The sequence below is a fragment of the Lathyrus oleraceus genome, chromosome 3 (genome assembly GCF_024323335.1).
Source record: "Lathyrus oleraceus cultivar Zhongwan6 chromosome 3, CAAS_Psat_ZW6_1.0, whole genome shotgun sequence".
In the NCBI taxonomy this organism is placed as follows: Eukaryota; Viridiplantae; Streptophyta; class Magnoliopsida; order Fabales; family Fabaceae; genus Lathyrus; species Lathyrus oleraceus.
This window is the reverse complement of record NC_066581.1, coordinates 233,527,538-233,538,033: the sequence shown is the minus strand read 5'-3', so window position 1 is coordinate 233,538,033 and position 10,496 is coordinate 233,527,538. Positions and strand designations below refer to the sequence as shown.

The 10,496-nt window shown below is 34.3% G+C and overlaps 1 protein-coding gene and 1 long non-coding RNA gene across 8 annotated transcripts; both read left to right on the top strand.

The window, feature by feature from the left end:
- Positions 1 to 314: 314 nt before the first annotated feature.
- On the top strand, positions 315 to 2,393 carry LOC127126529 (uncharacterized). The gene is made up of 2 exons (XR_007805020.1): positions 315 to 880; positions 2,059 to 2,393. It is a non-coding gene; the product is annotated as an uncharacterized LOC127126529 (long non-coding RNA).
- Positions 2,394 to 4,607: 2,214 nt separating this feature from the next.
- Positions 4,608 to 10,231, top strand: LOC127126528 (myb family transcription factor PHL7). 7 transcript variants are annotated; one of them, XM_051055470.1, is made up of 7 exons: positions 4,608 to 5,004; positions 5,129 to 5,350; positions 7,355 to 7,431; positions 7,529 to 7,571; positions 7,689 to 7,746; positions 7,839 to 7,908; positions 9,634 to 10,231. In XM_051055470.1, the coding sequence occupies exons 2-7, from the start codon at positions 5,245 to 5,247 to the stop codon at positions 10,006 to 10,008; spliced, it is 729 nt and encodes a 242-aa protein (XP_050911427.1). In that variant the 5' UTR covers positions 4,608 to 5,004; positions 5,129 to 5,244; the 3' UTR covers positions 10,009 to 10,231. The 7 variants fall into 7 exon arrangements, with proteins under 7 accessions (XP_050911427.1, XP_050911424.1, XP_050911423.1 ...); XM_051055467.1 differs by having other exon boundaries at positions 4,617 to 5,023; positions 5,129 to 5,346; XM_051055466.1 differs by having other exon boundaries at positions 4,619 to 5,004; positions 5,129 to 5,346.
- The last annotated feature ends 265 nt before the right edge of the window (positions 10,232 to 10,496 follow it).

The window sequence follows — 10,496 nt, the reverse complement described above, 5'->3', positions numbered from 1 at the left end:
GCATATAGATTTTTAGCCTAACCTAAGAAAATCAAAGTATTATCGAACAAATCAATTAAAATTATTCTTAAAAAACTATAAACATGCATATTATTTTCTAAAATTTTGATTGAAATTTAAACCTGAAAACTAATGATTATTTTCCAATTAATGATGCATTGTTATTTTTATTATTTGTTAAAGTGTGTATTAAATGAAAAAACATTAATCTAAAATCTAAGTATGAATATTGTCAAAGCATTGATAAAAAAATACTAAAAGAATTAAAAACTAACAAGATTCAAACTAATATCAAGGAGCAAAATAAAAATAAACAAAAAAAAGAAGAAAAAAGAGGCATAAGGTATATGCGCTGGATCAGAGGGTGTATCCGTGAATTTGCTTGGGCCAGGCCCCTAAGCCCACAACTGAAGTCACATGAGAGGGAAAGGGGGAAAGCTCAGAATGAATCACTTGTTCTTGTTCATGTCTCAAACCTCTCTCTCACGAACTCACCTGAGACCACAATTTCGCCGCACTGGAAATCGCTTCTGGCGACGACAGAGGTTCAAACATCCTCAACCTTACACAAAAATGTTCATTCTCGCCCTCTCTTTCACAGTCCTACATCCATTAGTCTCAATTCCCAAGCATTTCACCAAATAGAACCCTACAACCTGTGAATCCTAACATCTAAAAGCCAAAATTAAATCCCACAGAGGAAGAATCAAAGCCTAACACCTTAGGGCTTTGATTCCTCATGCTTGATACTACATGGCGGTAACTGAATTCAATGCAAGAGAAAAAAGAAATCAGAGCACCTACTTGCAAGGCAGAGACAACCTCAAAATTTGTTGGAGTTCGAAGATGATGACAATGAAGAAAAAATACCAGAGGCCAGGTAAGCTCGAAACCTCTTTTTATGCGCAAGCTTCTTCTTCGTCTTCAATCTCTCAGTCTGTAGGGAAATCGATGTATTATGAATGTTGAACCCGTGTGATATTGAGAGGCCAGTAATAGAGATTGAGAGCAAGAGATTGTGATGATTATTGTGAGGTTGATGAGAGATAGTGATTGAGCAACCAACAAAGAGAGTTCAAATTCAGAAATTCTTATGTAATGATTGTGATGATTATGTAATGATTGTGTTATGATTTTCAGTAAGTGGGAATGAATGATTCTGAAGGTGAGGGGTTGATTTATAGAAGCTTAAATTGTAACAGAATGGGGCACATTGTGTAGCAGTTAGGTTAGTTTCACATCAGTTGCATTTTCCAAAGCAATGTGGTTACGGGTTATAACTCTGTTAAGTTAGTTTGTTAAATTTGTTATGAACTAGTAAGAGTTTGTTAAATTTAGTTAGTAAAATTAGTTGTTAGATTGTTAATGAATATTAAAAATTTGGTTAAAACCTGCTATGTATTGTTTAAAATGAATTAGTGGTTAGCCTTCTATTATGTTATGTTAGTGATAGTTCTGTTACCTTCTGTCAGTGAGGTTAATTGTTAGAAGAATTAGTTAAGTTTGAGTTGGAGTTAAATGTCAAAACATGGTGTTAGAAAATTAGGTTAGTTATATTTGTGAAAAATGTTAGTTATGGTGTAAGAGGGAGCATATTTGAAATTGAATTAGTAATGAAGGATTGAGTTAGCTATTGTCAAGATTTGAAATGAAAAATAGAAACAAGCAGGTTAATTATGAATATATGTGAATTGAGCTGGAAACAAAATGTTAATGCTAACATTTGGATAGAGTGAATTCAGTTGGTGACTAGGTTATGGAAATTGAATTAGGATTTCAACTTGAATGTCGGTAGGGATTGTGCTATTCCTATTGAATGATGATTGAATTGTTTGTGATTTTTGAGTTAAGGTGAATTGGCTATGGTATGAACTGTAATGGATTTAATTTCGAGGTAAGGTTGATTGATAGCCGGAGATGTGCAGTGAATTGATTTGTTAGGATGTTAGATTGCTTGATCTGTTGTGATGTGGTTGTCCTTGTAGTTGGGCATGGATATGTATATATATATTGGTTGTATGCAAGGTGTTATCATGTATATTTGGTGTGATCTTGCAGGATTCATACACATGGGAAGGCTTGGCAAGGCATTTTGGCCAAAGTTGTTTAGCACACCCTGACACATCAAGATGGAAGGAGAACATCAAATGGAGGAGTTTAAAGACTTGGATGCTCAATAATGGGAGTATCCCAGGGATGAAAGGAATGTAGAATTAGGGTTTTAGGGTTAGGATTAGGTTAGTTGACTTTGGTCAATTGGTTGACCAAAAAAGTCAACAGTTGGCCAAAGTCAACTATAAGTCAAAAACATGTAATTTTGTGCAAAGTTTTGTAATTTGTTTCTTTTGTGATGTAATTGGACATGTTAAAATAAAAAAGGCTCTTTAGATGAATGTGGCTTGTTCCTTAAGTAACAATGCCTTCTTTCCAAAATCCAAGCTTGATATATTGAATCTTGCACTTGAATGCTCTGAATAAAACTTGACCTTGAATTTTGAACATGAATCATGAATCTTGAATGAACCACAATTCCTGACCTTGAATTCAAACCAAACAAACAATGGACTAGAGTAATGAACAAGCCCATAAAGAGATTTAACCAGTCATAGACAATCTTTCATGGTTGACCAAGTAAATCAGCAATCCATAATCAAATGCAATGTCAAGATGAAAACCCTATGATCCATAAGTGCCAAGAATTAAGAATTAGGGTTTCATGGCTTTGGGTTCAAGAAAAATGTTAATCCATGTATCATAGGATGCCCCTGATTTGGTCCTCCGGGAAACCCTAGCTCCATGTTAATCATGAACATCAAAAGACCTTTGCATCAATGATATTTACTTCAAAAATAAAATGGTAAAATGAATATCTTACAATGCCAATGATTAGGACATATGGATATGCAGATGCAATGAGCAATAAGCCAGACAAAATTTAAAAAAGAAGGGCAAATTTTGGGGTATGACACAATATTTTTTATTAAATTAATTGTTTTTATTTTATATTAGTTAAACTTTGGGGGTTATAAACCTCCACTAAATGTCGAAATTCTCTTAGACATTTCATCAAACAGTTTCTGAGCAATCTTTCAAAGTTTCATTTTGATTCTTCCACTCGATTTTCATTTGTAATACAACTATTCTTTTAGTATTTCTCTCCATTCTTCGCCGTCTCTATTCCATCCGCGACCAACCTCCATGAAAACCCACTTCCAACAGCTATTTGATAGAATCCGTGACACAACAAGTAATGAAAACATACCATACATACAAGGAGAAATAAACACATCACCACAATATAAGTGTTAACAATTAACTAACTAGATTAGGGAGTATCCAATGCTAATTTTGTTGGCAGCATATGTACTTTACTTGAAGTTACACTATAATGAAATTAAAATATGGAGCAATTCAAGATAATTTAGGGAGTTAGCTATGCTTAATGGTACTGTGAGGGAGGAAAGTCCCAGTATGAGCCCTAACATGAGTTGGAGTATGTCACCTTTCAATAGTAATGATCCAACACACAGAGATCTATAATAGAATAGAGAACTTAGACTTTAACTATCAAAGAACCTCGAACAAAGTATGCCCTAGTGCATCGTAACCGAAACCATTGCCTCAACATCTTCCAAACCAAGCCAACCAACCAACATGTTCCAAACTTTGGCGTTAATTACATAGTTAAAAAATAGACGAACCTCACTTTCCTCTGCTGCAAAACACAATAGACAAACTAAATTATGGTTCCATGCAATCACGACTCTTCTCAATTCAATTATTGTAGGGAACTTATTCAAAAACAGCCTCCACTCAAAATTGCACTTTACTATGCGCCTTGATTTCCAAACTGTTGCAAACTTTTTCAACACCTCATCAGATACAAGATTACATGGAGAAATCATACTTAAATAGATTGCTTGGAGTGAAAAAACCTACGCATCACCTCCACCATATAAAGTCATCTTCAAACTCAAAATTTGGCTGAACATCTTGTAGTCTGCTACATCATCATCTTCATGAAGCATCAATGAAACCATCACCATCTTCATTTTCCAAGGCTTATTTTCTACTGAATATTAACATTCAATGGAACCATCAAATTTGTTCTTTTACAAAACCAAACATTCAATTGGAAAATCCTTGAAAGATTAGATTACTCAGAATCTGTTTGATAAAATGTATGAGATAATTTAGGCATTTAGGGGATGTTTGTAACATCCATAATTTAACTAGTGTTTTAAAGTTGATTTTAAGTGACGTGTCGTGACACGTCGGCGTCCGTTAAAGAAAATAGACGACAGAGATTTGAGGACAAAAAATTTTAGGAGGATCATTTTTTGAATTTTTTTTCATAAAAATTAAAATTAAATGTTAAATTATTATAGGAACGAAAAACATATTTAACTCTTATTGAAATATGGAAGTAGAAAAAAAATCTCCATGATAAACTCATAAACTCACCTAAACTTTCTATGTCCAAAAAAAATTATAAAAAAAAAAAATGGAAAAGATTCTCCCGTGCATTGGTTAGAATCTTTGAGCCTTGAAGACCGCTAAACGGCATTCGTCGTGACATGAAAACGACGACAAATAATAACCCAAAAAAGAGCAGCGACACGTGACATGCGCGTGGGACCCTCGCCAGTTAACGACAACTCCCAATTAAAACGCCGCCGTCCGTTCATTTCAACGCTGAGCTTCTCTCACTCTAAAATCCAATCATTTCCCCAAAGACTCTGTTTCTTCCGCACAAACACCACTAATCTCCAATCTCTATTCATTTTCCCCAGAAAATCCCTATTTTCCCTCTCTCAGATTCCCGGAAAATTCGAAAAAATATTTCTCCACTCTAGGTCACAACTTTTCATTCTTCTGTTAATTAATCCATTTCGTCGTTTTCGATCCTCAATAATCCAATTCCGAACCTGGTTTTGGATTCTGAATGCTTCGATTCCAAACCTAGCGTTCGGATTCGTTTCTTCAGTTTTCACCTTCTAACAGGTGAATTTCCTTTTTGAAGGTGGATCTAATTTGATGATTTTAATTAATTCTTTTTTTTTTTTGGAGAAATTTTGCATAAATTAGAATTAATTCTTTTTTTTTGTTGTGGATTGTTGTGTTTCAGTGTGGCTATGTTTCATGCAAAGAAGTTTCCGGAGGCAACTATGATGCCTCATAAATCTCAAGGTGGAGGTGAACAACTTGTGGATGTTGGGGTTTTGAGTGGATCTGTTGTGAAAGATGCTGCACCTGCTGGGGGAGGGGGGAAGCAACGTTTGCGCTGGACGTCCGATCTTCATGACCGTTTTGTGGATGCCATTACACAACTTGGTGGACCAGATAGTGGGTATTTCTTTTCAGTATTGAGATTAATGCATGCTTTATTGGGTGTAAAATGATTCTTTTTTGCTATGTTTAGAAGTTAGTGAGATAGTTTAGGGAAAGTGGCCGAGAAGGTAGAGTAATCGTTCACCTTGTTTGGAAGAGTAAACCGATAAAAAAAGACTTCGGAGGGTTTTGAAAATTTTCTGAAGTTTACACCTTTTCCCTCTTTTGTAAAAACTTCCCAAACAAGGTATCTAAAACCCTCTCTTCCCCTACCCTTCCAAATAAAGCCTTTGGGAATTTATCATAGTCTTGCAATTTGATAAGTCATATGAAAAAGATAATGCTTTACATGAATTGGTTATCACATTTTCACAGAAGTTGTGCTGTGTGTAAGCATCATTAGTTTAACTAGATAACTGGCGGTTATTTTGTTTTCTTGAAAGCTATGAACAATTTGTAACTCTAGGGCTGTAATTATTTGAGTAGTTGTGCATTTTGTTACTTGCATTCCAAGGTTTGAGTTTTGCACCAATTGAGATACCGTGTTGGACTGTATGGATTAAGTTCAATTTAGTGTAGCCATTAAATAGGAGAGTTAATACTGGAATGTGTTTAACTTAGTTTGGTCATTAAATATAAGAGTTAATAATACTTTTTAAAGTATACCGGTTTTAGTCTTGGATTATTATTTTTTTATTTCATCCTTAACTAGTAAGATTCTCCGTCTTTTAGTCCTGGTTAGAATCTGACCTTCCTCCAGAAATACTGTTTCGCCTGTCATTATTAATGAAATGTGGCATTTTATAATTACTTAGTCAACAAAATGATTTTCAAAAATAACAAAAAAAAGTTTATCTAAAAAAACCAAATCGAAGTTAAGAATTTGTGAGCCCTATTTCGCCATATTGGAGTTGTTTCCGCTGCGATATAAACTGCGCTGTTGCAACTCACTCAGGACTGGATTGAATCTCTAGAAAGGCGAGAAGATGAGTCCCGATAAGAGTAAGAAATGTTCGGATTTGTTCTCAAGATCCACATATTGACTTGGTCTGATCCCTCAAACAATGAAGAAGCAGTTTGGGGCTCAAGATTTGGGAGAATCTATGTAAGACCAACTTCTGTTGCGTCGTTGCCACTGAGTGGTGATTTGAAACGGTTTCTTTCTTTGATTAGTTGATTAATTCCACTCTGTTGGATTTCTTTGTTTATGACGACCACTTTGGATTATGATACTCGTGAAGAAGATTTTATGGTCTAGAAGATGATGAGCTTTCTATGCTTTTATCTAGAGACGGCCATTGAGTGTGAAGGAACAAAGGAAGATTGTTTGTAAGAAACTTGAAGGTAAAAGAACGGAGTAAAGCTTGTTGGGCTATTGCTCTAACTTTAGCTTCCAGTTTATGAAAGAGATAAGAGATTTTGTTTAGTTGGTTTGTTTTAATATGAATTCATATTATGTTATTTTCAAAATTCATTTTGCCGACTAAATAATTGACAAAAAGCCACATTTCATTAATAATGCAACATCAGTGTTTAATGAAAGCCAAATTCCAAGGTCTAAAAGTTGGAGAATCTTAAATATTAGGGATGAATTAAAAGATAAAATATTGCATGGACCAAAAACACTATTAACCCTATGTGATATGACTTGGAAGTTTTGTTTTGCCATGAATTTCAATTCACCTTTTAAAACTTTCATAATGATGGAAAACATGTCCTCTAAAGAACCATTATACAGATAGTCTTGAATAAAAACTGTCTCCTTCATCTTGCTTATGCATTGAATGATGTGCTTTTGAATTAAGACTTTCCAATTTTTGTTTCGGTAACTAGTTTTCTCTGGGAACTAGTTAGAAATACCTTTTTTTTTATAAATATTTTAGTGGCTGGTTGTACTTGAAATATAGGTATTGTTGGAAAAGGCCACTACATTTCTTACTTTTATGTTCTTGTTTTTATTTGACGATTTGCTAGAGTTTAGCTAATTTCCTAAATCTTTTTAATTTTAAATCATTCACGACAGGGGCAACGCCAAAAGGTGTTCTTAGAGTGATGGGGGTGCCTGGTCTGACCATTTATCATGTTAAAAGCCATTTACAGGTATCATTTTCTGCTCTAATAATTTTGGTGTATATGCATAAAATGTTTTATTAATTAGACATTGATTCTAATCTTTTTCTGATATCACTGCATGCAGAAGTATCGCCTGGCGAAGTACTTGCCCGAATCACCAGCTGATGGTAAAGGTGCCTTGTTTTGTCTCGCCCTTCATAGTTCCTACAAATTTATCAGAAATGTTGTGCTGTTTTGATTTCACATTTTCAATTGACTCTGGTACTTCTATTTTGATCGCTCAGATTCTAAGGATGAGAAAAGGAATTCTGTAGACAGCATTTCTGGCGCTGATTCTTCCCCGTGCGTGTCTTAGTCTTTTTACTGAAGATAATTTCTCACAATGATGTCTCTATGTTTAATTTTAACATTTTATTAACCATCATTGTCTGCAGGGGATTGCAAATCAACGACGCACTACGGATGCAGATGGAGGTTCAAAAACGTTTGCATGAACAGCTTGAGGTTTGTTACCTAGCTATACTATGTTTTATAATTGCTGAAAGTGAGCTCTAGTTTAGCTCACAAATATTTCCTTCTCTTGTCCATGTGTAAGAGGTTTAGAAAAGTTATATGCTACAAGACCAAAAACAAAAGCAATGATAATGCATACCAAGTGGAAAACTGGAGTTGGGCAGAATAATAGACGGCGATAATAAACAATTATGCTTCTTGTAATCTTCTAAATTCCTAATGCTTGTACACAAATCATTCCTTAATCTTTTGAACCCCTAATGCTTGCACACACACATCATTCCTCCTCATTTAGAGCTCTCTTCACAAGTCATACATCTGATTTCATTAGTTATGATTGTTAGAAGATGTGAAAATATCTTGATAGAAATATTTTCTTAAACAAATTCATCAATTGAGTATTGTGGACTATCTTTAAATACTGGTTTCCAACTTTTTTGTCATTACCATGGTTTCAATAAATCCTATTAAACTAAACATGAATAGGGATTATGTTTAGTTTTTATGCATCAAATAAATCTTATCATCAATCATATTAAACTATATTAACAATCCAAAGTCTTTATTTTTTTCTTTCTCTTTCCTCTTTATCTTAAACCCCATAAACTCCAATGGATACAATGCCCAACCATCTTTTGTTTATCATCTGTGAATGACAACTAAAGCAAACTTAATAGGTAAACCACGAGTCACTTTTCCTTTTGTTTATTGATAGAAATTAGAACTTCTGGCATGTATCTTGTAGAAAATAAAATACTGGCTGATTTGATTTGAGTGTTTGGCTTAGTAATCTGAAGAGCAATCATTACCGATGAAGTACATACACCTCTAGGACACCTCTAAAAGTAGGCGTGTCGCGGTGTCCAACACTTGTACCTGTACGACTCGTGTCAGAAAATTCAGTCAAGTGTTGGAAAAGTCAGACAAGTGCCGCACAAAAATTGTTTTTTGCTTTGCTTAGACACTTTAAATTGGTGTTGACACCCATCCGTTTGACACTCATTCAACGTATGTTGGAAAATTCAGACAAGTCTTTCAAAAAGAATTTGTTCTTTTTGACTTTGTTTCAACACACACTACATTTTTTGGACAAATACCACATTTTTCTAAAAGGGTTAAACATGTATTGAAACAATATTATCTATGAAGAATTGAAGACATTAGTTTTGATTAAAATATTTTTAACTCTTTTAATAATGGATGAATAAATGAAGCTCAAATACTATTATACATGTAGCGGTGTTGTTGTCCAATGTTTTTGACACTATCGGTGTCGAAGTGTCCATGTCATGTCTTGGTGTCCGTGTGAGAGTCCGTGCTTCATAGGTCATTACATTAATGGTTCAACTATTAATTTCAAGTTCAATTTCTTTACAAGCCTTTTTATTTATACAAAACTGCATTTGAATTAAACAGAAGCCTGTGCTGAATATTTTTTTGTCTTTAGTTTTTATTTAATTCTTTCAAGCACGGGCTTTGTTTGATTTGAGAGTCATATGCATCTTGCGAGGTTGGTAAACCCATAACTTATAGCTACTAATATTAAATAAGCCTTCTGATGGTGAAGAATAATAATTAGCTTCTAATTTTCCTATGACTCTCAAGATTTAAATAAGATAAATAATGTTTGTTAAATTTCAAAGTATTGTACTTGTATGAGCGAACATTTCTGGTAATGATAAAGCCTTGCTTGCATTTGCTTCATTGATATTTCAGGTTCAAAAGCAATTGCAGATGAGAATTGAAGCTCAGGGTAAATACTTGCAGAAGATCATAGAGGAACAACAGAAATTAGGTAGTACTTTGGCAGCGTCCGAAACACTTCCATTACCCCATGATAAGCAAACTCATTCCGTATCGGAGCCTTCTGGGTCTAGTGATGCCCTTGCAGGCACTTTTTCTCCACATAAAAAACAGAGAATTGATGAAGGTTCAAAGGATGGTTTCATTGCATCCCAAGTTACAAGAAAGACGACACAGAAGAATGATTGTAACGTTGGCTGTTTGGATCCTAACTTGTATGAAGATGATGCTGGTTTTGGATTTGATTTGGAGACAGAAAATGATGACGACAATGAGAGTGAGCAGTAAGAATTAGGTTCTGTATGTAGGGCAACATTTGTGTTATTGGAATATCTAGTAGAAAATACAATCATGTTTTTGTATATTATATTCCACGCAATCCATTTGTATATATTAATGTAGAAATAGATGCATTCTTCTCTCCTGGATTGTACATTTGGTCATGGATGATGATTGTTAGGAGCTGCAAACTTGTCATCATTTATCAATGTTCTAGTTGTTATTGTCTAAATTTAACATTTATCAATGTTAGGGTTGCTATTGTCTGATTAATATCAAAGTTGTCAATTAACTAGTGAGGCATTGTTTGATAATTGTAGTCAACATGTGAGACAAGGCTCTGTTACTGTTGTTGAATGTGGTAAAAACAAGCTTCTCTTTACATTAATGTGGCGTGACTATAAAGTTAGATTAGATATTGTTTACTGCATATTAAAAACGTTCGGTGTATTCACTTTGGATAGACTAGCTAATTCAAAACACAGCTGGGAGTAGGG